The 25,967-nt window shown below is 40.7% G+C and overlaps 1 protein-coding gene and 1 pseudogene across 1 annotated transcript in view; one reads left to right on the top strand and one right to left on the bottom strand.

The window, feature by feature from the left end:
* Positions 1-25,967, top strand: part of ANKRD55 (ankyrin repeat domain 55) — a 132,514-nt gene that overhangs the window by 75,347 nt on the left and 31,200 nt on the right. The window contains exon 7 of the mRNA XM_033179597.1: positions 10,449-10,577. Within this exon, the coding sequence (XP_033035488.1) occupies positions 10,449-10,577 (129 nt within the window). The remainder of the gene's footprint in view (positions 1-10,448; positions 10,578-25,967) is intronic.
* Positions 17,010-17,563, bottom strand: LOC117065142 (annotated as a pseudogene).

Raw genomic sequence — 25,967 nt, 5'->3', positions numbered from 1 at the left:
TTTTTTGTTTTTTTTTTTTGAGACCGAGTCTGGCCCTGTCCAGGCCAGAATGGCGCGATCTCGGCTCACTGCAACCTCTACCTCCCAGGTTCACACGATTATCCTGCCTCAGCCTCCCGAGTAGCTGGGCACCTGCCACCACACCCAGAGAATTTTTGTATTTTAGTAGAGATGGGGTTTCACCATGTTGGCCAGGCTGGTCTCGAACTCCTGATCTCGTGACCCACCTGCCTCGGCCTCCCAAAGTGCTGGGATTACAGGTGTGAGCCACAGCACCCGGCCTGTGGCTCATTCCTTTTAATGGCTTCATAGTGTTACATAATATCAAAATACCTCAATTAATTTTGCCATTCCCCTGTGAATGGATATTCAGGTTGTCTCAATTTTTCTGGTTTTTCATAAACCCCAGTCTAGAGAGTGTTTCTTGTACAAGCTTCTTTGCATACTCTATACAAGCATTTCTCTTAAAAGAAGAATTGCTGGGTAGTAAAGAGTGTATGTTTTTATTTTTAATACACACTACCTAATTATTCCCCCAAAATAGCTGGGTGGTGTTGTAGTTGTTGTTGTTGTTGTTGTTTTTAGTGGAAGTACTGTTTTTTCCCCAGTTGTTGCTGGATTTTCTTGTTATTTGCATTTTCCCTGATTAAAGAGATGAACATCATTTCATAGATATGATGGTCATTATTATATCTTCTTTTGTGACTTGCCTGTTTACATTCTTTGTCCGTTGATTGGGATTGTCATTTTCTTATTGATTTATAGGAGTTTATTTTATATTCTGAATATTAATGCTTTGCTATTGGGTTGTAAATCCTTTTTCATAGGCTGTTGATTATTTTAAAACAGTTCATAGTACCTTTTCTTATTCAGAAATATAAAAATCTGATATAATTAAAATGATCATTCTTGTCTGTTTCTGCTTTTTCTTTTGACGTCTTTTTAAAGAAGACCTTCTCTACCCCAAGAACTGGATTATGTTATGTTAAATTATGTTTTTGTTTGTTACAAGATTTTTTTTAATATATGGTTTCATTTTCGAACTCTTTGTTCTGTTCCAATGATCTGTTTGTTTTTCCTGTTTCATTAACCCCACTGCTTAATTATAAAGTGACTTATTTAGAAGCTATCAACACTGCAGTTAACACTGAAAAAAGTGAGATAGGTCAGATTGTCCTTTGTGCTTTTGTTCTTCAAAACAAGACCTCAGGAGAATCGTTGACATAGAGTGAGGCTTTTCTATTGCCGCTAGCAGGAGTTAAATGGAAACTAACCTCCCCTGCTCTCATTTTAGCCTTGACGGGAAGAGTGTTCTATCAAGAGGGGCTCTGAGCTATTGGCATCTGGGTTAGAACTTTGAATGCATTTATCCAGAGAAGCACTGTTATGCACAGCATTTAGGATATATATATTGTTTAGGATATATTAAATGCACATTCTTATGTAAGTAGATTTTTGTGAGCAGTCTGACAATCCAAACTTCAATTGTAGAACCACTCTGAGAAATAAATTTAAGTTGCAAAAACAAATGTGACCTTTTGGACATAATACTTAGCATCACTTCTACTTACCACATTCCTGAGATAGAACCAAAAGCAGAAGAAACAGTCCCTGACTCTTGAAATTTTTTACTTTACAGTTAGCAAAAGGTAGAATAACAAAGCACAATTTTTTAATGAATCAGAAGTTTTAGCCTAAGACCGAACATCTAAAAAAAAAAAAAAAAAAGGAGTAGGGTCACCGCTACTTAGGAGCCCCGACCTCCCTCTCCCACTCTCCCCCAACCCTATAAACTTCTAGAGGTAGACCATGCCTTTTTTATCTTTGTATCCCTAGATTCTAGCTCAGTAGCTTGCACATAGTGAGGCACAAAAAATATATATATGTATGTATATACACACATATATATAGATTTTTTTTTCCCCGAGATGTGGCCTCACTCTGTCACCCAGGCTGGAGTGCAGTGGCACGATTTTGCCTCACTGCAACCTCTGCCTCTTGGGTTCAAGCGATTCTCCTGCCGCAGCCTCTTAAGTAGCTGGGATTACAGGTGCCTGCCACCATGCCTGGTTAATTTTTGTGTTTTTTTGTGGAGACACGGTTTCACCAGGTTGGCCAGGCTGGTCTCCAACTCCTGTCCTCAAGTGATCCACTGGCCTCAGCCTCCCAAAGTGCTGGGATTACAGGCGTGGGGCACCACGCCCAGCCCAGATATATAGTGTATCTAGATATGTTATATCTAGGGAGAAAGAAAGAATTAAATTCAAGAAAAAGTCATGTTATTTTATTTTATGGCCCTTTCTTCATTTGTTTTGTTGACTCAGCTATCCAATTTATTTCCCAGACTTGACTCCAGGTAACTGTTATTTCCAAAACTTACTCTCAAAAAAATAAGATTTTCATGGTATTAGAGGTGTCTATGAGATATACATAAGTAAATACAATTTTTTTTTTTTTGAGACAGAGTCTCGCTCTGTCGCCCAAGCTGGATCTCGGCTCACTGCAAGCTCCGCCTCCTGCGTTCATGCCATTCTCCTGCCTCAGCCTCCCAAGTAGCTAGGACGACAGGCGCCCCCCACCTCGCCCTGCTAGTTTTTCTGTATTTTTTAGTCGAGATGGGGTTTCACCATGTTAGCCAGGATGGTCTCAATCTCCTGACCTCGTGAACTGCCCGTCTCGGCCTCCCAAAGTGCTAGGATTACAGGCTTGAGCCACCGCGCCCGGCCAAGTAAATAAAATTTTATACCAATTAGAATTTTTTTTAAATGTCCTGTAGACTTTAGAGCAGGAGTCCTTACCCATATTTATGACATGAACACATTTTCATGTGTTTGTGAAACCTGTGGATAACTTCTCAGAAACATACCTTAAAAATTAGGCTGGGTGCAGTGACTCACACCTGTAATCCCAGCCCTTTGGGAGGCCAAGGCAGGACGATTGCTTGAGCTCAGGAGTTCAAGATCAGCCTGGGCAACATGGCTAAACCTCATCTCTATTTAAACTTCTTTTTAAAAGGAAAAAAAAATCAAAAAAGAAAAATATCTGAAATTACAGAAAATAAAATATATAGGATTGCAAAAGAAATCAATATATTAAAATACAGTTAACAAAACATTCTCTTATTTATTTATTTATTTATTTGAGACGAAGTCTTGCTTTGTCGCCAAGGCTAGAGTGCAGTGGTGCGATCTCAGCTCACTGCAACCTCCACCTCCAGGGTTCAAGTGATTCTCCTGCCTCAGCCTACCGAGTAGCTGGAATTACAGGCACCCACTGCCACGCCTGGCTAATTTTTGTATTTTTAGTAGAGGCAGGATTTCATCATGTTGGCCAGGCTGGTCTCAAACTGCTGACCTCAAATGATTCACCCACCTTGGCCTCCTAAAGGGCTGGGATTACAGGTGTGAGCCACCATGCCCAGCTTTTTTATTTATTTATTGAGACAGGGTCTCACTCTGTGAGGCCGGAGTACAGTGATGCAAGCTCAGTTCACTGCAACCTCTGCCTCCCAGGCTCAAGTGATTCTCCCACCTCAGCCTCCCAAGTAGCTGGGACTACAGGCAGGTACCACCATACCCAACTAATTTTTTTTTTTTTTTTTTTTTTGTAGAGGCAGAGTTTCACCATGTTGCCCAGGCTAGAAAATATTTTAAAGAACAAATTTATGACAATAACATAAAAGATTGTTTATTAATGCATTAAATAAGATTTGATGGCAGGACCACGAACTACTACAATTGTTGAAGTAGTGAGACATGTAAATATTTTGAGATATCTGCAATCACTAATGTAACAGCACTGTATCTATAATTTATAGTGGTGGCAAAGTCACAGGTACTGTTTATACCACTGTGGGTTGTTGCCTATATTCATAATTGAAAAAGATGTTAAATTTCAATTAGAAGTTAGTGAAAATAGGCCGGGTGCAGTGGCTTACACCTGTAATCCCAGCACTTTGGGAGGCCAAGGCGGGCGGATCACAAGGTCTAGGAGTTCGAGACCAGCCTGGCCAATATGGTGACGCCCATCTCTACTAAAAATACAAAAATTAGCCAGGCATGGTGGCGGGCACTGTAGTCCCAGCTACTTGGGAGGCTGAGGCAAAAGAATCACTTGAACCCAGGAGGCGAAGGTTGCAGTAAGCCGAGATGGTGCCACTGCACTCCAGCCTGGGTGACAGAGTGAGACTCTGTTTCAAAAAAAAAAAAAAAAGTTATTGAAAATAAAGATGTAATTATTTCTCTGATGAGACTCACATATTCTTATTTCTATCCGAGGATAGAGCTCTTGCTCTAGTGGCATTTTCAAAAACAAAGAAAATCCCAGAAGTATTTTGAGCAATGAGTAGAATAATTGTATAGCCTCCCAAGGTGATCTCCTTGGAACAAGAAAATTGTTTTATTTTATTTATTCAACAAATATTTGTTCAGTACCTGCCATGTCTCATGTAGGCTTCATCCCTGCTATGATGGAGTTCACAGTTTAGTGCAGAAGAATGTAGATGTTCTTTTTTGTTTGAAAAATAAATGTATCAACTTAGGCTTCTATTCTGAAGGCTTTGTTTTGTAAGTTTGTTCTTGTTAGAATTGGCTCCTAGACTTCCATGGCCTAAGTTCGTTTTATTGTTTTTCTTGTCTGATTTAAATTATGAAAACCCCATTCTAAAGTATTTTTTTAAAAATGTCAGACATATTATTCTTATAATTATTACAGCGAGAAAGAGAGTTTTTAGAGAGAGCCATTATTAGCAGCCCTTTCTAGTGCCCTAAAATCCAGCCTCAGAGTATTCTTGGCCTTCAGTTATAGTCTTTGGCTATCATGATGCTCACCATCTATCTATCCAGTTTAGGAAATTCCAAAACAAAGACAATGAATTAATTTACTAAGCTTTCTGATCTATAAGATTGTTTTTCAAATAAAAATGAAAGAAAATGGCTTTCATTACGGTACTTGTAACATCATCTAGTTTTTAAAACCAGATATACTTTTAAAGGACATATTCATTCCAATTTTTTATCTAATTTTTTATCTCCTGATCCTCTATAACTTTTGTGGGAGGTAGTCATATGTGATCAGAGGATTAAGTATGTGAATTTTTAAATGTCAACCAGAGCCAAGCTGCTAGAAATTCTAGATCCTTCAAAGCATCTGGAATTGTTTACTGACCTCTCAGCCACCAGACACCTGCTATAATTCTTAACCCTCCCCCTCCACCACCCCGCCCCGAACCACCAACCAAGACGGGGAACAAACCAAGCACCCAGCCACATCAACATTTCTCTCTGTGTGCCTTTCAGTGTTGGCTAGAGACACTCTAAAAGTACAGTTCTGAAACATGAAACCTGCTAAGCATTAAAGCAGATTTCTGGCTCAGAAAACACAAAAGTGGTTTGGAAAAAAAAAAATGTTCTGAGAAGCTAATAGGACTTGTAAGCCTTTAACTGAAATTGTGGTGGCACAGGTTCAAGGCACAGAATTACTCATCAACACAAGACACTGTTCCAAAGCAACCCTACTATGCACCCAACAGTTAGAACATACATTTTGTCCTATCAGCAATCTAAAATCGGATCCCAAGTCAACCAAAACATTTCCCCTCAAAACATTCTGGAGAGCTTATATTCTTAACTGAATATGAGTTCCTCCTCACTCTTTGAGCCAATCAATACTTTTTGATTTTCAGAAGAGTAAAATTCTCCTCTCACCAGGGCCATCTGGGTGTTTGTTGCAACATGCCTGATAGTGACTGCTAGATTGTCAGCTCCTAGATGCTTCGAAGGCTCAGTTAAGCCCTCAATGAAACTCCAGGAAGTAACTGGTTGGAAAGGTCTCCATAACTTGGACACAGATGGCTGTCTTATCCAGCAGACTCTGATTTTATATTCCCCATGAGTCCAAGTGACTTTTAATAAGCTGCAACTCACTAATTAATTCTTCCAGTAAACATTTCTTGAACACTTACTGTGTGCTTAGTGCAGGGGGCATACCATGGTGAATATGCCACAGCATCTGCCTTTATGTGCGTCACAGCTTAATTGTGATTTCTGTCACTGCTTAGTACAGATACCAGTTGCTAAGCCTGATGTTTGCCCCTTAACTGGCCACCAGAATTTTAACATAAGACAGCTACAATTTCTGCAGGCTCAACAGAAGTTGAAGAAAGAAGAAGAAGAAAGGAGAAGGAAGCAGTTGTAGGAAAATGTTCCTAAATAAAGTGTGCAATACCAACCACTGCCTTTGAGCTGCTTTTAAAAGTTTTGGTTTTCATATTATTAACTCTAAGAGGATTTATCCTTATTTCTCATCAGCCCAAATGAAGAAAAGAAAAAAAAAAGCAGCAGGAAATTTCCCTTGACTTGACTGAGTGTTCACAACCCATTTATATTGTACAAGTATTTAGAGAAGTAATGAAGTAATTCGGCTCTTGATTTGGAGTCATTCAGAGGATCACCAGTTATTTTCAAGGTGTTCACAAGTTTTGTGGTGAGGGTGAACGGTGGGGGAGAATCCGTATTATGTATATGTATATATCTCACAAAAATAAATGTTTGCCAACTGCGCTTTCAGGAGGAGCCTTGAGGCAGTGCCAGTTGAAACAAATAATATAGGGTACCAACCCTTACACTAGTAAGAACCATCGTTTTAGAAAGTAAGACAACCTTGAGTCCAGCTACAATCACAAAGAAAGAAATTTTGGAGCATCTGAGCTCATTCCCAAAATGAAATTCTACCACCATGATGTGTGGAAAGAGCATTTTTTTCTCCAGAGTCAGAGAAACAAGCATTGAACCCTAGCTCTACCATGGACCCAGTCAATGACCTTAGGCAAATTACTTAATCTGTGTTTCAATTTCCTCGCCTGTAAAATAGTCCTAAAAATATCAACCCCTTAGGATCACTGTAAAGATTCTATGCAATAGCAGATGCAAAGCTCTTGGCATCAAGTAGGTGTATGAAAAATTATAGCACTCCTCCCACCCCACTCCTTGATCAAACTATGCAAGAGTTGGGTTTTGAGGGGAGTTTTCTTGTGGTTATTTAAAGAGAATAGCTCTTAAAGCCTAAAACTGTATTTAGGAGACAATAATTAACATTGCAATACCACAGTTTAATTCACAACCACATTTTCACACTGAATTCCCACATCACTAAATCATACTTCTACATATAGTCATTGCCATCTACCTCACCTTTGGCAGTGCAGTGGTCTATGGCTATAACCACCCTGAATGCACCTGACCTCAGAAGCTAAGCAGGATTAGGCCTGGTTAGTAACTGGATGTGAGCTAGTACAGTAGTACAAAAGATAAGATTATTTGAAGCACTCATCAAAAATCCTGACAAGTTTCAGCTGATGAGTTGGTAACAATGATGATATCAGACAAGTTCATTGTCTATAAAAGAGAAGTCATGTTCTGCCTTTCTTCTGTGTATGATTTTAAAAAGCAAAGCCAAATTTTTACAAAGAAATTCGGCTGGGTGCAGTGGCTCACTCCTGTAATCCCAGTATTTTGGGAGGCTGAAGTGGGCTGATCACCTAAGGTCAGGAGCTCCAGACCAGCCTGGCCAACATGGTGAAACCTGTCTCTACTAAAAACTACAAAAATTAGCCAGGCATGGTGGCGGGCACCTATAATCCCAGCTGCTTGGGAGGCTGAGGCAGGAGAATCGCTTGAACTCGGGAGGTGGAGGTTGCAGTGAGCCGAGATTGCGCCATTGCACTCCAGCCTGGGTGACAGAGCGAAACTCCATCCCAAAAAAATAAAAATAAAAATCAGTGGAGCACAGTAAGTCATTTGTTCATTTAATAAGTATTTACTCAACATCTATAATGTGCCTGGCACCGTTCTAGGATCTAGGAATTCAGACGGGCTGACAAAGGCCCTGCTGTCATGCAACTTACACTCCGGTAACTTGAAAACTTTTGGCACTTCGTGATGAAGCCAATGGCTTCATTTCATCACTTCATTTGCAATGAAGCAAGTGGGACTAAGGACTGGGAAACGGGCTATCCATGCATTATTTTTAAAATATAATTTAATTTTAAAATGTAATTCCCTTGTGTTAGATTTCTAACCCCAGTGTGTCCAGTTAAAAATGAAGAGGACCGGCCGGGCGCGGTGGCTCAAGCCTGTAATCCCAGCACTTTGGGAGGCCGAGACGGGTGGATCACGAGGTCGGGTGATCGAGACCATCCTGGTCTACACGGTGAAACCCCGCCTCTACTAAAAAAAAAACACAAAAAACTAGCCGGGCGAGATGGCGGGCGCCTGTAGTCCCAGCTACTCGGGAGGCTGAGGCAGGAGAATGGCGGGAACCCGGGAGGCGGAGCTTGCAGTGAGCCGAGATCGCGCCACTGCACTCCAGCCTGGGCTACAGAGCGAGACTCCGTCTCAAAAAAAAAAAAAAAAAAAATGAAGAGGACCAATTAGAATGTACTGAGGTATTCTGATTTCCAAGTAAATATTTAGCTATTGGAATAAGAATAAGAAGTTCCATTGCTTTTATACCAGCATTCTTTTTCATATGGAACCAATTCCTTGAAATATCCTCAAGAGTATCTCTGGAGGCTCACTGTCATATGACACTTGAAACTTGAAAGCAAACCATAATATAGGAATTCAAAATATGGAACTGGTTGAGGGGATTTAACATTCTAATTCTAGTTTCCCACAAACCTTAAACCCTAGATTCAGTTCCCTGCCTGCTCACAAACTCAGGAATTTCTCTAGAGCTCAGCTTCCTCTTCCATTAAATGAGGACAATCGCACCTATCAGAGCTGGCTAACTGCTCTAGCAAACTACTTGAAATCTCAATAGCCTGACACAATAAAAGCGTATTTCTTGCTCGTATCATAGTCCAGTGCTGTTTGGCAGGGTGGTCCTATTCTCCCTCATCGCTCAGAAACTCAGGCTTTTCAATCACATGGTTCCAGCATCTTCTAGAGCCTTGTCCTCCTCTGCATTCTGTTGATATATGAGGAAAAAGAGAAGATGTGGAGGACCACATGGGCTTTTTGTCTAGCCCAGGCCTGGGGAAGGTTTCCATCTCCTCTGTCCACATTCCAGTGGCAAGGACTCAGTCATGTGGCTGCACCTATCTGCAAGGAGGCTGGGGAATGTAGTCTGACTGTGTGCCCTAGAGGAAGAGGAAACAGCTTGGTGGACATGTAGGAGACATCACCACAGTACTTACTCCAGAAGGTTGTTTGGAGGATTATGTGAGACAATAGATGAAAGAACTCATAAAGGTCTCTAGATCAATAAATATTAGCTCTGGGCTATCATTAATGTGCTTCTATCTAGGCTGAGGCCCATCTTCTCCATGCAGCTCACCCTGGAAGGAACAGAGAAAGCCAAAGTGTTGTCTCCTAGCTTTATGCTGTCGGCAGAGATACCTATAGAAAGAGAGTCTTCAAAGCTGCCTGTGCCCTTTGCCCCCTTTATCAGGTATCTTCATTTCAATTCAATCTAGACATGTTTCATGGAATTGAGATGAGTGAGCAAGGAGAAGAGCCAATCTTTTCATCATATATACTCTCAAATAACACTGGCTCTTTTTGGCCACCATTTCTCAGCATAAGCTCACTTACTGTTAAATTATACCTAACCCATGTGACCTTGCACTCTGAAAGAAGCTGGGATTCACCATTCATTCATCCAGCTTTGTTCTCCAAGCTGCCACAGTGATTTCTTCTAAACAGTGTACATCTGATCATGCCAATACTTGCTTAAAATCCTTCATTGTCTCTCCACTGAATTAGAATAAAATCCAAATGCCTTATGCAGAGACAGTTATCCCCCATCCCACCCTCCCAGGATCAGCCCCTGCCTCCCTCTTCAACCTCATTTCAGATTGCTCTCTTCCCCTCCTACCTCATTCATTCATTCAACAGCTATTTCTCCAGCCTCTAGTCTAGGCATTAGAGATAGAGGAAAACAGACAGCACCCCTGTCCTGGTGGTGGGGTATTGCACTCCAGTCACAGGGGCCTTCCTTTAACTTACCCTCTGCCTCTGTGCTTGGTGTTGGCTGTCCTCTTCCTCCAGTTCTTCTCACAGAGGTCTGTTTAGAACAGTCCCTCCATCCTTGATTACTCTCTCACCAGCATCCCATGTGCATTCTTCCTAATATTTATCAATCTGGAAGATTGTTTGACACATTTTTGTTCATTTAATATCTATCTTCCTTTACCACAGAGCAATTTCCATGAGGCTAAGGATCTCATTTATGTTATTAACTTCTGTATCCTGAGCACCTGTTTGCCTGGCACAAAACAGAAGCGCAATAAACGTCTATTGAATGAATGGATTAATGAATGAATGAACTAGCAGGAAACAACCAATGCATCTGGTGATGGCCCCTAGGCCTGAGGAGAAAGTGTGAGTTCCAGTTTTCTTCCTGGGAGCCTGTGCTCATCTCTGTCCTCTCTGACTGTTGTTTTGCAGGGAATGACACCACTCCACTGGGCGGCTTTCCACAACCAGCCTCAACACACCCAAATGCTGCTGAAGAAGGGGGCAGACCCCACCCTTGTGGATAAAGACTTTAAAACGGCTCTCCACTGGGCAGTCCAGGTGAGAAATTGACCAGTGGTCTGGTCTCAGGTATAAATGGTGGAAAGCACTGTTAACAATTTTCTGAATAGGTCAAACTTTAAAGATGGAGGTTTCAGCCCTTCATTCAGCCCCACCACTTGTTGAAGAGAAACCCTGCCAAGATGCAAAGCGGGGTAGTTACAGAATATCAAGCAGAGCCTGCCTTGGGTGTCACACACAGACGCACACACACAGCCCTCTCACTCTCTCTCTTTGTCTCTCCATCTCAATGTTTGCTACCGGCTTACTGTGTCCCAGAGTAAACCTGCAAAGAATTGCTGGGAAAATGCCTTCAAAGTCTTTGAACCGTGACTCTCTGATCCTCTTCTTGCTTCCAAATCCTCCCCAGCGGAGTTATTTCAGGTGATCCTGAATTTTCACCCAACAGTGAAAGTAGTGGCTCCTGACCCTGCAACACTATCACGTCAGGGAGTCCACGTCAGTACACACACCCAGACAAATCAGAATAGGCTCAAGAAATCTATTGTCCAGAGAGGACAAAACCGACAAAAAGGTGAAAGAATAATAATCGCTAATGTGTAACAGAGTGCTTTCTATTTTCAAGTGGAATGATTAACTAAAAGTTATCTATTCCTTTTTTCAAGGAGAGCAGTACCATGCATCCTTTCCATACACTTGCCAGCCCATCTCTGTCTTCAGCACAGACACCCCCACAGTTCATTTCTGTTGGCCCAGAAAGGGCACCTGTCTGAACTGCTGCCAGGACCCTGTGAGAATAGTTTCTGCTGCCCTGACTCTGGTTTCAGTCAGCATTTCCATGTGCCAAGTACAGCAGAAGTGGGCACCTGGGACTCTCAGGATTGACATGTGTGCTTGATGTAAGGGGAAAACAGAAGTGATCTGGAAACTGCTCTGTTTTCGCCCCTCCAACCTTGGCTTCAGTTTCTCTGCACCAGTTTCTCTGCAAAGCTATGCAGTAAGCAAGGCTTGTTTTGTCATCTCCACCTGCCCATAGCACCCTCCTACATACTTTCAGTATCTAATCACCTGCCCTGCCACCATCGCTGCCAGTCTCTGCCCAGGACTCCATGCCCTGGGGCTGGCCTCTGGCTGCTCAGGGGTCACCCAGTGGCCACAGAGGAACTTGGCTGGGCTGCCAGGAAGCTCCCCATGTGTTGGTTCTCAGCTGAGATGAAAGTGGCACCTGGAGCAGGCGTTTTCTATATAGTCACTTCAACACCACTGAGTTCTGATTCCCTAGATCTGGGATGCACGTGCATTTTGAAAAACCTCCCCAGATAATTCTGACTGACATGCATGCCCCTTCCACCATCCCAGCCTCACTGTAGAGCTGCTGTCTGAGACCTGGCCTTGCAATGGAATCACCAGCAGTGCTTGTAAAACAACAGATTCCCAGACCCCCGCTGAGCCCTCACAGGGTAGGAATCGCTGTGTTTTGTTTTGTTTTGTTTTGTTTTGTTTTCTGAAATGGAGTCTCACTCTGTAGCCCAGGCTGGAGTGCAGTGGTGCAATCTCCGCTCACTGCAACCTCTGCCTCCCGGAGCCTGGTTCAAGCAATTCTCCTGCCTCAGTCTCCCAAGTAGCTGGGATTATAGGCACACACCACCATGCCCAGCTAAGTTTTGTATTTTCAGTAGAGACAGGTTTTCACCATGTTGGCCAGGCTGGTCTTGAACTCCTGGCCTCATGATCCGCCTGCCTCAGCCTCCCAAAATGCTGAGATTATAGGCATGAGCTACTGCGCCCAGCTGGGAATCCCTGTTCTTATCCTTTAAGAGGCACTTTGGCAAAATCGTAAGAACAGCCTACTCAACTCTGAAGATCTGAGTTTGCATTAATAGACTTGGGCTTGATCTGAGACAAGTCAACACTTGCTTGGCTTAACTGATAAGGGTATCTTTGGTGTCAGAATGAGACCATGCATATGATAGTGATATGTAATGTACTATGTAATTGGACAAGATGGTCATTTTTATTAAGGTTCCTGATTGTCTCCATGGAAACTTAGTTATTATACCCATGCCTTCATATTCTTTCTCTTTTTTTATGTTTACCAGTTTGCTAAATGATATAGCAAAGGATGCAGATGAAGAGACAGGTAGGGCAAGGGTATGGGGGAACAGGCATGGAGCTTCCATGCCCTCTCTGGGTGTGCCACCCTCCAGAAACCTCCACGTGTTCAGCTACCTGGAAGCTCCCATATTCTTTGTCTCTACTAAATGTCACAGCTTTTAACCTACTACATTGATTTCAGCCCTGTCTGCACAATGGAATAATCTGAAGAACTTTTAAACAATACTCATGTCCAGGCCTCACCTCTTAGATTTTCATTCAGTTGTTCTGGGGTGGGGCCGAGCGATCAATATTTTTCAAAACTGGAACTGGGCATAGTGGCCTGTGCCTATAATCACAGCTACTTGGGAGACTGAGGCAGGAGGATCACCTGAGCCCAGGATTTGAGACCAAGCTGTGTAATGCAGTGAGACCCTGGGATCATAAAAAAATACACCTGTATTGGCTGGGGCTGGGGCTATAATCTCACCACTTTGGGAATCTGAGGCAGGAGAATCACTTGAGGCCAGGAGTTCAAGACCAGCCTGGGCAATAGAGCAAGACTCCATCTCTATTTTTAAAAAAACTGTGTGTGCATGTGTGCACGCATGCTCACACACACACACACACACACACACACACATATATATATATTTTTTTTTTTGGAGATGAAGTCTTGCTCTATTGCCCAGGTTGGAGTACAATAGTGCGATCTTGGCTCACTGCGACCTCCGCCTTCCGGGTTCAAGCAATTCTCCTGCCTCAGGCTCCTAAGTAGCTGGAATTACAGGCACGCACTACCACGACCACCTAATTTTTGTATTTTTAGTAGAGATGGGGTTTCACCACGTTGGTCAGACTGGTCTCGAACTCCTGACCTCAGCTGATTCACCTGCCTCAGCCTCCCAAAGTTCTGGGATTACTGGCGTGAGCCACCACGCCCAGCCACACATACATTATTTAAAGCTCCTCCATTTCCATAGAAGGCTGTGATATAAAGCTAGGATTTAGAAGCACTATGATAAATGAATTCATATTAATGGGCGCTAATACTTTACCTACTATTGGAGATGTTTTTATTTTGACCGTGATTGTATAAGCATAATGCCTTGTTCATTTATTTACTCAATCACTAAATAAATACTTCTTGAGCATCCACTATGTGTCTTGCATTGCAGGTAAAAAGATTAAAAAGACAGGTCCCTCTAGAACCCCTACAGTTGTCTGTAATACTGTATATATGGTGTGTGAGCACATTTGCATTCATTTTTCTAAGGAAGGAGTCCACAACTTTCTTGACCTCCTCAGTGAGGAACAGTGACTACCCACAAAAGGCTAAGAACCCCAGCTCTGGAGGAATTGCGCATTCTCCTTCCCTGTGGTTAGCAGTAGAATTCAGAAGTGGTGTACTCTGCCATTTACACTGCAAAGACTGAGGGTAATTCCAAATGTCAGCTGAAATTATTATTACACTTGCCTTCTTTAGACTTCTTGTTCATTTATAACACAGGGCTAGTATTGTGCTCCTTTTAGAGTTTTTCCATATGAATAAGTCTATTTCCCGTTGTCATTTATTCCTTTTTCTGAATTTCCTGCTTTTCTCTTGGACCATATAATGAGATCACATTTAAAGCTATAATTCATTGAAATAATAAGGCCTTTGTGTTTCACCAAAATAAACAAAGCAGTAAAGATTTGAAACAGTAGGCCTACTAGGTAAACTAAGTTTAATCCTGGGCTCAAGAAATCCTACCACCTCGGCCTCCCTAGTAGCTGGGACTACAGGCACACACCACCATGCCTGGCTAATTTTTTTTTTTTTTTTTTTAAGTAGAGACAAAGTCTCGCCATGTTGCCTATGCTGGTGTTGAACTCCTGGACTCAAGAGATCCTCCCACTCAGGCCTCCCAAGTGTTGGGATTACAGGCATGAACCACCACACTTGGCCTTCCAATCTATTCTTACAGGGCTCTTCCAACAAATCACAAAGACATGTACCAACATAGCTTTTTTTATACCAAAACAATTATGGTCACTGTTGGTCCTTGCCTCCCCACCCCTGACCTTTTCTCTCTAGCTCATGTAATCTCGGCTCTAATCGCACTGGAATATTAGTAAGCCTCACAATCCATCATAAAGATTCCTTCTGTCTCCCTCGCTGTCATGCTCTTCCATTTGAGGAAAATGTTTCTTTCTTCTTGCACTCGCTGCATCGTTACTTCTGCCTGCAGAATATCTGCTTATTCTGTCTTATTTCTCCAAGCCCAATTAAGTGTCACCTTCTTTGTTGAGCTCCCTTTCCAAATTCTTCCCTCCATGTTACTTCCAGGACTTTGTTAAAATTGGAGAGGTGTGTCTTCCCTTCTAGACTGTGGACCTGAGGGCAACGTGCCTTATTCATCCAAATGTCTCTTAACACCCAGAACAGAGCTTTGTGAACCGTAGGTCCCTAAAGAGGTATTCATTGAATTCAGTCCAATAAATTTATTCATCTCAAGCCAATGGGGTTAATGGCTTATTGGATTCTTTCTCTCTGTAGAAAAAAACATTTCAAGTAAAGACTTTAGTTTTCTAGGGACGGGGGAGGGATGGCATTGGAAGTTATAACTGATGTAAATGATGAGTTGATGGGTGCTGACGAATTGATGGGTGCAGCACACCAACATGGCACATGTATACATTTGTAACAAACCTGCACGTTGTGCACATGTACCCTAGAACTTAAAGTACAATAAAAAAAGAAAAGAAAAAAAAAAGACTTTAGTTTTCTAGAGCAGTTTTAAGTTCCCAAATAAAATTAAGAGGAAAATTAAAGAAATATGTCACCTATTAATATCTTCTGCCCACCCCCACCCCACTGACAATAAATTGCCTCCCCCATTACCAACATCTCCCACTACAGTGGTACACTTGTTACAATTGATAGCCTACACTGACAGGTCATTGATGCCCAAAGTCTATAGTTTACCATAAGGTACTCTCTAGATATTGTATGTTCTGTGGAACTGGACAAAGGTATAATGACAGGTATCCATCATTAAAGTATCATGCAGAATACCTTCATTGCCCTAAAAATCCTCTGAGCTCTCCTTACTCTTTCCACCCTTACCCTAATCCACTTATCTAAACCACTGATCTTTTTACTGTCTCCATAGTTTTGCCTTTTCCAGGATGTCATATAGTTGGAATTGTACTGTATGTAGCTTTTTCAAATTGTCTAGTAATATGCATTTACATTTCCTCCATGTCTTTTCATGGTTTAATAGCTCATTTCTTTTTAGCACTGATTAATATTCTATTGTATGAATGTACCAAAGTTTATTTATCCATTCACCTGTGGAAGGACATCTTGGTTGCTTCCCAGCTTTGCCAATTATGAATAAAAGCACTGTAAACATCTGTGCACTGCTTTTCATGTAAACATAAGTTTTCAGTTCCTTTGAGTAAATATCAAGGAGCACAATTGCTGGATCTGTGGTAAGGGTATGTTTAGTTTTGTAAGAAACTACCAAACTGACAGAGCACGTTGGCTCACACCTGTAATCCCAGCACTTTGGGAGGCCGAGGCAGGCAGATCACGAGATCAGGAGTTTGAGACCAGCCTGACCAACATGGTGAATCCCTGTCTCTACTGAAAATACAAAAATTAGCTGGGCATGGTGGTGGGTGCCTGTAATCCCAGCTACTCAGGAGGCTGAGGCAGGAGAATCGTTTGAACCTGGGAGGCGGAGGTTGCAGTGAGCCAAGATTGCACCATTGCACTCCAGCCTGGGGGACAGGGTGAGACTCCGTCTCCAAACTGTCTTCAAAAGTGGCTATACCATTTTGCATTTCCACCAGCAGTGAATGGGAGTTCCTGTTGTTCATTATTCTTTCTAGTGTTTGGTATTGTCAGTGTTCTGGATTTTAGCCTTCCTAATCAATGCACTGTGGTGTCTCATGGTTGTTTTAGTTTGTGTTTTCTGATGGCATATGATGTGGTACATCTTTTCATGGGCTATAGTAGTCATCTGCAAATTTTCTTTGTGAGCTATCTATAAAGAGCTTTAGCCCATTTAAAAATCATTGTTTGTTTTCTTACTGTTGAGTTTTAGGAGTTATTTCCATATTTTGGCAATAGTCTTTTATTAGTCATGTCTTTTGCAAGTATTTTCTTCCAGGTTGGGGCTTATCTTGTTATTCTTTTGGCAGTGTCCTTCACAGAGAAGTTTTTGATTTTAATGAAATCTAGGTTATCCATTTTTTCTTCCATGGATTATTATTTCAGTATCTAAAAGTCATCACCAGACCCGAGGTCATCTAAATTTTGCTCCTATTATCTCCTGGAATTCTTTCTTTTTTTCTTTTACTTTAATTGCATTTATTTTAATGTTGAATTTACTCCCGTGACATAAATTTTTGTTTCTTCAGTTTCTTCTGGGATATCTTTTTCTTCTGGGCAACTTCCTCTTCTGGTTTAGGAACATTTTGTTCCTTTTCAGTAAGGATCATCTCAGTGTGGCAGGGAGAGCTCATGTGTGGGTTAATCCGACCATGAGCTCTGTAGGTCCAGCAGCGCATCTTAGGTGCTTTATTCACGTGGATACACTCAATGACCAGAGAACCTACATCGGAATCCATAAGTTCAGCATTACTCTCTGCATTTTTAAGCATGTGCAGCAAAAATTCAGCACTCTTTTTGGGCCACCGACCTTGTGTCCAGCCCCACTGCTTGGCTTAGGCACACCTGCCAACTCCACCATTGTAACATCAGAATGGTACACACTGTTTCTGTAAAGTGACATCTTTCGAATACTTCGTGGCTTTTCATATATGCATACCTTGATGGCCTGGGCAGTTTCACGAGTGTTCTTAAAGTGAACACTAAGACTTGAACCTCTTGATTTGTATGATTTTGTGGGGCTCTCTGAATCAAGTGAATAGCAAACCATTTTCACAGATTAGCTCAGGCCACTTAGGGAAAAGAGCATCTCCTGGAATTCTTATGTAATTTTGGAATTCACTCTGTCTCATCCAGGCTGGATTGCAGTGACATAATCACGGCTCACTGCAGCCTGGACCTCCTAGGCTCGAGTGACCTTCCACTTCAGTCTCCTGAGTAGCTGGGACTACAGGCACATGCCACAATGCCTAGGTAATTTTTTGTACTTTTTTTTAGAGATGAGGTTTCACCATGTTGCCTAGGCTGGTCTTGAACCCCCAGACTCAAGTGATTCTCCCACCCCAGCCTCCCAAAGTGCTGGGATTATAGATACGAGCCGCCTCGCCTGGCCTAATTTTAGGTTTTACATTTAGGTCTGTGATCAGTTTTGAGTCAATTTTGTAAAAGGTATAAGGTCTGTGTCTAGGTTTATTTTTTTGCATGTAGATGTCCAGCTGTTTCAGCACCATTTGGTGAAACAACTACCTTTCTTTATTGTATTGCTTTTACTCTTTTGTCAAATATCAGTTGATTATATTTATGTGGGTCTATTTCTTGGCTGTCTATTCTGTTGCATTGACTTATTTGTCTATTATTCTGCCAATATCACACTATCTTGATTACTGTAGCTTTATAGTAAGTCTTAAAGTTGAGTAGTGTCAGTTGCCCAGCTTAGTTCTTCTCCACTGTCTTGTTGACTGTTCTGTGTCTTTTGCCTCTCCATATAAACTGTAGAATCAGTTTGTTGATATCTACAAGATAAGTTTCTGGTATTTTGATAGGGACTATATTGAATCTATAGATCAAGTTTTAAAGAACTGATAACAATTTTAAGTCTTCTTAACCATGAACATGGAATACCTCTCCATTTATTTATTTATTTTTATAATTTTTGTTTTGCTCTTACCCTCACCATATGAAGATCTCCATTTCTTTAGTTCTTTGATGTTTTTCATCACAATTTTGTAGATTTTTTCATATCGCTCTTGTATCATATTTTGTTAGATTTGTACCTAAGTATTTAATTTTGGGGGGTGCTAATGTAAATGGTATTGTATTTTTAATTTCAAATTCTATTGTTCATTGCTAGTTTATAGAAAAATGATCAACTTTTGTACATTAGCCTATATCCTGAAATCTTGCTATAATTGCTTCTTAGTTTCAAAGCTATTTTTGTCTATTCTTTCAGATTTTATACATAGATAGTCATGTCATCTGAAAACAGATTGTTTTATTTCTTCCTTCCCAATCAGCATTCTTTTTATTTCCTGTTCTTGCCTTATTGCATTAACTAGAACTTTGGTATAATATTGAAAAGAGGTTGTGGCGCCGGGTAAAGTGGCTAATGCCTGTAATCTCAGCACTTTGGGAGGCCGATGCAGGTGGATTGCTTGAGGCCAGGAGTTCAAGACCAGCCTGCCCAAATGGCAAAAACCTGCCTCTGCTAAAAATACAAAAACTAGCTGGGTGTAGTAGCACATGCCTGTAGCCGAAGCTACTCGGGAGGCTGAGGCAGGAGAATCACTTGAACCTGGAGGCAGAGGTCACAGTGAGCCAAGATCACACCACTGCACTCCAGACTGAGCAGCAGAGTGACACCTTAAAAAAAAAAAAAAAAAAAATGAAGAAGAAGAAAGAAAAGAAGAAAGAGAAAGAAAGAAAAGAAGAGAAAAGAAAAGACAAGTTGTGATAGGAGACATCTTTACCTTGTTCCTGATCTTAGTTGGAAAGCTTCTCATTTTTCACCATGAAGTGTGATGTTAGCGATAGGTTTTCTATAGATGCTCTTTATCAAGTTTAGGGAGTTCTTCTCTATTCCTAGTTTACTGAGAGTTTTTATTATGAATAAGTGGTGGATTTTCGCAAATGCTTTTTCTGTATCTATTGGTGCAACTGTGTGATTCTTCTTCTTTAGCCTGCTGATGTGGTTGATTACATTAATTGATTTGAAAATGTTGAGCTATACTTGCATACTTTGGATAAATCCTACTTGACCATGATGTATAATTCTTTTTTTATGTCGCTAGATTCTATTCACTAATATGTCGTTGAGGACATTTACATCCATCTTTATGAAAGTTATTGGTCTATAGTTTTCTTTTCTTGTAATGTCTTTGTCTTGTTTTGTATTAGGGTGATTCTGGCTGATAGAATGAGTTAGGAAGTTCCCTATACTTCTATCTTCTGAAAGAGATTATTTGAAAACTGTCATTTTTTTCTTGAATGTTTGGTAAAATTTACCAGTGAATACATCTGGGCCTCATATTTCCATTTTAGAAGGTTATTAATTATTTATTCAATTTCTTTCTTTTTTTTTTTTTTTGCGGGGGCGGGGGGACAGAGTCTCTCACTCTGTCGCCCAGGCTGGAGTGCAATAATGCAATGACGCGATCTCGGCTCACTGCAACCTCCACCTCCCGGGTTCAAGCAATTCTCTTGCCCCAGCTTCCCCAGTAGCTGGGATTACAGGTGCCTGCCACCACACCAGGCTAATTTTTTGTATTTTTAGTAGAGACGGGGTTTCGCCATGTTGGCCAGGCTGGTCTCGAACTCCTGACCTCAGGTGATCCACCTGCCTCAGCCTCTCAAAGTGCTGGGATAACAGGCATGAGCCACCACACCCAGCCTTTTCAATTTCTTTAATAGACATAAACGTATTCAGATTATCTATTTCTCCTTGTGTGTGTTTTGGTAGATTGTGTCTTTTAAGGAATTGGTCCATTTCAAATATGTTATCAAGTTGTGAAAATAGAGTTGTTTAAAGTATTTCTTCATTATTCTTCTAATGTTCATGGGATCTGTAGTGAAGTACCATTTTTCATTTCTGATATTAAGTAATTTGTGCCCCTCTGTTTTCTTCTAGCCTGGCTAGAGGCTTATCACTTTTATGAATCTTTTCTAAGAACTAGCTTTTGATTTCATTGATTTTCTCTATTGATTTTTTGTTTTCTACTTCATTGATTTCTACTCTAATTTTTATTTTTTCTTTTCTTCTGCTTACTTTGGATTTAATTTGCTCTTCTTTTTCTAGCTTCCTAAGATGTAAGCTTATATAACTGATCCTAGATCTTTCTTCTTTTTTAATATATACATTCAATGCTGTAAATTTTCTTCTGAGAAATTTTTTGCTACATTCCACAAATTTTGATGTTATCTTCCTTTTGTTCAAAGTATTTTTTTAATTTTCTTGAGATTTCTTCTTTTGAACTGTGTGTTATTTATGTTGTTTAATCTCCACATGTTCAGAAATTTTCCAGTTGTCTTTCTGTTATTGATTCATAGTTTAACGCTACTGTGGTCTGTAGCGTTGTATGTAGCATGCGTTGTATGATTTCTATTCTCTCACTTTTGTTAAGGTTTGTTTTATGGCCTAGACTGTGGTCTGTCTTGGTGAAGTTCCCATGTGAGCTTGTTAAAAATGTGTATTTTGCTGTTAGATGAAGTAGTCAGTAGAAGTCAATTATATCCAATTAATTAATTGTATTTTAAAGTTCAACTACATTCCTACTGATTTTCTGCTTTCTGGATATGTCCATTTCTGATAGAGGGATGTTGAAATCTTCAACTATAAAGTAGACTCATCTGTTTCTTCTTGCAGCTTTATCAGGTTTTGCCTTGCATATTTTAAGGCTGTGTTGTTGGGTACATAAGGATCATTATGTCTTCTTGGAGAACTGACCTCTTTATCATTATGTAATATCCTTCTTTATCCCTAACAACTTGCTTTGCTTTTTAGTCTGCTCTGTCTAGAATTATAATATATAGCTACTCCTGCTTTCTTTTGGTTAGTGTCTTCATGGTAAATCTTTCACCATTCATTTACTTTTAATCTATGCGTGTCATTATATTTAAAGTGGGTTTCTTATAGACAACATAGAGTTGGGTCTTACTTTTCTATCCACACTGTTAATCTCTGTCTTTGGTACCATTAATGTTCAAAGTGATTATTCATATAGAGTAACATCGATCATATTTCTTACTGTTTTCTATCTGCTGCCCTTATTCTTTGTTCCTATTTTTGTCTTCTACTCTTTTTCCACCTTTTGTGCTTTTAATGAGCATTTTATATTATTCCATTTTCTCTCTTTTCTTAACATATTAGTTATACTCCCTTTTTTACTTTTTTAGTGGTTGCCCTAGAGTATACAAAATATGTTTACAACTTATCCAAATCCACTTCAAAATAACACTGTACCATTTGATGGGTAGTGTGAATACTTTATAATAGCAAAAGGATCCTAATTCCTTCCACCTGTCCCTAGTATGATTACTCTCACTCATTTTACTTATATATAAGCCTACATAAGCTTATGCATATGTATACAGATATAAAGATAGATGCATAAGCATACATTGTAGCTATTAGTATTTTGAAAAAACTATTATCTCCTAGGTCAATTAACAATAAAAAATAAAAGTTTTTATTTTACCTTCATTTATTCCTTCTTCAGCGCTCTTCTTTTCTTTATGTAAATCAGAGTTTCTGACCTATATCATTTTTCTTCTCTCTAAGAAACTACTTTTAACATCTAGTGCAATGCAGGTCTACCAATTTTTCTTTATCTAAGAAAGTATTAATTTCTCCTTCGCTTTTGAAGGACAATTTCATAAGGTACAGAATTCTTGTTGATGGGAGACTTTTCTGAACTCTAAGTATTTCACTCCAGTCTCTTCTTGCTTGTACGGTTTCTGAGATATCAGATGTAATCCTTCTCTTTGCTCCTCTATAGGTGAGGTGTTCTTTTCCTCTGTCTTCTTTCAGGACTTTTTCTTTATCTTTGGTTTTTGTAATTGGAACATAATATGGCTAGGCATAGGGTTTTTTGTTGTTTGTTTGTTTTGTTTTGTTGTTTTTGTTGTTGTTGGCATTTAGCCTGCTTGGTGCTCTCTGAGCTTTTGTGTCTAACAATTTTTTTGGTAAAATTCTCAGTCATTACTATTGTTTCAAATATTTATCCTGTTCCTTTTCTCTTTCTTTTCCTTCTGGTATTCCTATTGCCTGTATGTTATACCTTTTGTAGTTCTCTCACAGTCTGTGAATATTCTGTTCTGTTTTTTCCAGTCTTTGTTATTTTTGTTTTCCAGTTTTGGAAGTTTACATTGAAATCTTCTCAAGCTCAGTGACTGTTCCCTCAGCTGTGTCCAATCTACTAATAAGCTCATCAAAGGCATTCTTAATTTCCATTACAGTGTTTTTGATCTCCAGCATTTATTTTTGATTATTTCTTAGGATCTCCATCTTTCTGCTTACACTGCCCATCTGTTCTGACATGTTGTCCACTTTATCCATTTAGAGCCCTTAGCACATTATTCACAGTTGCTTTAAATTCTTTATCTGATAATTCCCATATCCCTGCCATGTCTGGAACTGATGCTTGCTCTGTAGATACTGTGTTGTTCCCCTTTTGGCATGCTTTATAATTTTTCCTCGATAGCCAGACATGATGTAGTGGAGAAGAGAACTCCTGTAAATAGCCCTTATTTATGTAATGGTAAAGTATGGGGGGAAGAGAAATGTACTGTATCTTCCTACGATTTGGTCCCTGTCTTTTAGTGAACCTATGCCTCTGGAATGTGAATATTCCAAGTGTTTCTCAGGATGTTTTTTCCCCTTCTTAGGTGAGACAGGATAGCTAGAGTGGGCTGGAATTGGGTATTGTTCTGCTGCCATGTAGAAAGCTAGAGCTAGATGGAGTTGAGCACTTTCCTTCCCTACAGTCAGTTAGGCTCTGATAAAACCTCAGTAGTTTAGGTTCTGGTTAACTAGTTTCTCCTAAGGACAGATTTTATTAAGAAGAACAGAGTGCTCTGGTATATTTCAAAAAGGTTCCTTTTCCCCATCTTCCTGCCAGAAGCCCATGGGAATTTTTCTCTGCTATATACTGTGAGAAGCCGGTTGAGCTACTGGAAGTAAAATTCACAAAAGCATGGCACCCCATACCAGTGTAACTAGATCACTGAGTTTATACTCTCAGATTTGTCCACCCTGAGCCTTTGACAATTCATTAACTGTAGTTTGGATTTTTCTACCCTGCAGAGATAGCAATGATTCCCTCAAAGGTTTCTGCTCTAGTATGTTGTGAGTCCCTGTATCTGCCTGTCTGTCTGTCTCTCCAATTTGGGGGCAGCAGCTTGCTTGCCCTGTGACCTAACTTCTCTCATGGATCTAAGAAGAGTTCTGGAATAACACTGGCAGCTTAACCAAGCCTTGTAGGAGTACAATGCCTTAATACTAGGAGTGTTTCTAGCAATATGAATTCTAGGCATCACTGCTGGTCAGTAAGAGGGGCAAGCATCTACCATCCCTCAGATTTCACCACTAGCTCCCTCCCCAACTTACTAGAAAATGTGTTTACTTGGGATCTTCTTCGGCAGCATACTTTTCAAGGAAGGTTAGAAAGAAAACAATTGCACTAATATAAAATGATTATTTCATGTTTTGTCAATATGTGGTTATGTGGGCAAGGAATTACACACACACTCACATACACTCACAGTTAATCTGTGGTCAACTGTTTGAACTATGTCAAAGTCCCATGAATATATTTCAACTCTCAATATATTCAAAATGCCAATGTATAATTTTAAATGCTGTATACCAGTGGATCCAGCTCATGAGGTGAAAGAAGCTTAGAGTTGGAAGGGACCACAGGTCATTTCGTCCAATCCTGCAGTTCCTAGGTGGGGAAACTAGTACAAAAGCTTAGCATTTGCCCAAGTACATCCAACACCCGGGCAGGAACCCAGGTCACATGGCTTCCAATACTTGATAAGAGGACAACCACCAAGCTGCCTAAGTCCAGAGTAAACAATGAGAAAGTCAGATTTAGGAAATTAACCCCCATTACCCTAGGAGCAAAGACTCTGACCTGTTTGGGAAGCTGGAGCTTCGAAGGGTAACCTAAGTTAAAGTGGCTTTCACATGTCAGGTCCTCAGTGCCCAGCTGTAGACAGAAAGGGAGAGGGTAGAATGAGGGAAAACAGGGACTCATCTAGGAGTAAAAACAAGTAGAGAAAGAAGAGAAAAGGTAGAGAATGGAGGAAGATAATGAGGAAAAGAGAGAGAAGAAGCCAAAAAGGATGAGTAAAATCCAACCTGTTTGGCTTTGCCTTAGTTTGTAAGGTCTATTTCACTTATTTATTTATTTATTGCTCGGCAAATATTTGTTGAGACTTACTCTTTGCTGGGCTTCATTTCAGCAGAAAGATTCCTAGGCATAGGCTTAGTAAGGACAACACATGGATATCCTGGAGACTTCGTCTTGCCAAACAGCTGGAAGCCCAAGACAGACCCTTTCTATACACCAAAGCATGAAAAACCTTTTCCCCCACTAAGCATTAGCACCTCTACAAAATGAAGTAGTTTGGGTGGGTGCGGTGGCTCACGCCTGTAATCCCAGCACTTTGGGAGTCTGAGGTGAGTGGATCACTTGAGATCAGGAGGTTGAGACTGGCCTTGCCAACATGGTGAAACCCCATCTCTACTAAAAATACAAAATATTAGCCAGGCATGGTGGTGCATGCCTGCAATCCCAGCTACTTGGGAGGCCGAAACAGGAGAATCACTTGAACCCGGGAAGTAGAGGTTGCAGTGAGCCAAGGTGGTTCCATTGCACTCCAGCCTGGGCAACAGAGTGAGACTTTGTCTCAAAAAAAAAGAAATGAAGTAGTTTAGCAGCAGAGGGTCACCATACCTCATCCCCTCCTACCACTTCTACCTTCTGCTTTCTCTCCAGGAGAGGCAGCCCCAGGCTTTTGGGCTTGGCAACTTCTGGAGTCCAGGACAACCAAAGGCTTGGTCCAAAGGGGCTAACCATGAAGGCAGTCCAGATTCTAAGCCAGGGATATTGGGCACGTTTCTTTCTCTAGTTAGCCCCAGACCCTCAAACATTCAATGGCATAGACTCTAGATCTTCCTTTTGTCTCCATTCTAGTCTAACATGTCTGGCTCCAACCGATGAGCCAGGATCATCTTCTCACATCACAAAACTTCCCAGCCTTTTAGGAGGAATAAGTGGCTACAACACAGAGGCTAAAGCACTGGCCTCTGCTTTATATGGTCACCATCACAAGACAAGCAATGCAAACACATCCCAGTGTTCAAGAGAAGGAAGGAGATTGGAGTTCCTGCCAAGAAGAAGCCACCATAGAACATATTCCCTAGATATATGTTAACAAATAGCCAACTAGTCCTAAATCTCCCACTGGACTCCTTTGAAGGTCACCTAGAATGTCTACAGTTAGGATGTTGAGATCTTGTTGTTGTTGTTGTTGTTTTATCAATCTGCCTGTAGCAAAATTATTACACATTAACTCAACTTTCTTCTTGGCAAGGCTTCTTATGAGTCAGGCTTCCCCAACTCTCCCCACTCATGATGGGTAAAGAGAAAACGACTAGGACTCAGATCCCAATC

The sequence above is a fragment of the Trachypithecus francoisi genome, unplaced genomic scaffold (genome assembly GCF_009764315.1).
Source record: "Trachypithecus francoisi isolate TF-2019V2 unplaced genomic scaffold, Tfra_2.0 Lachesis_group2, whole genome shotgun sequence".
NCBI classification, from domain to species: Eukaryota; Metazoa; Chordata; class Mammalia; order Primates; family Cercopithecidae; genus Trachypithecus; species Trachypithecus francoisi.
Note: the sequence above shows the minus strand (reverse complement) of the source record. Positions and strands in the feature narration are given on the sequence as shown.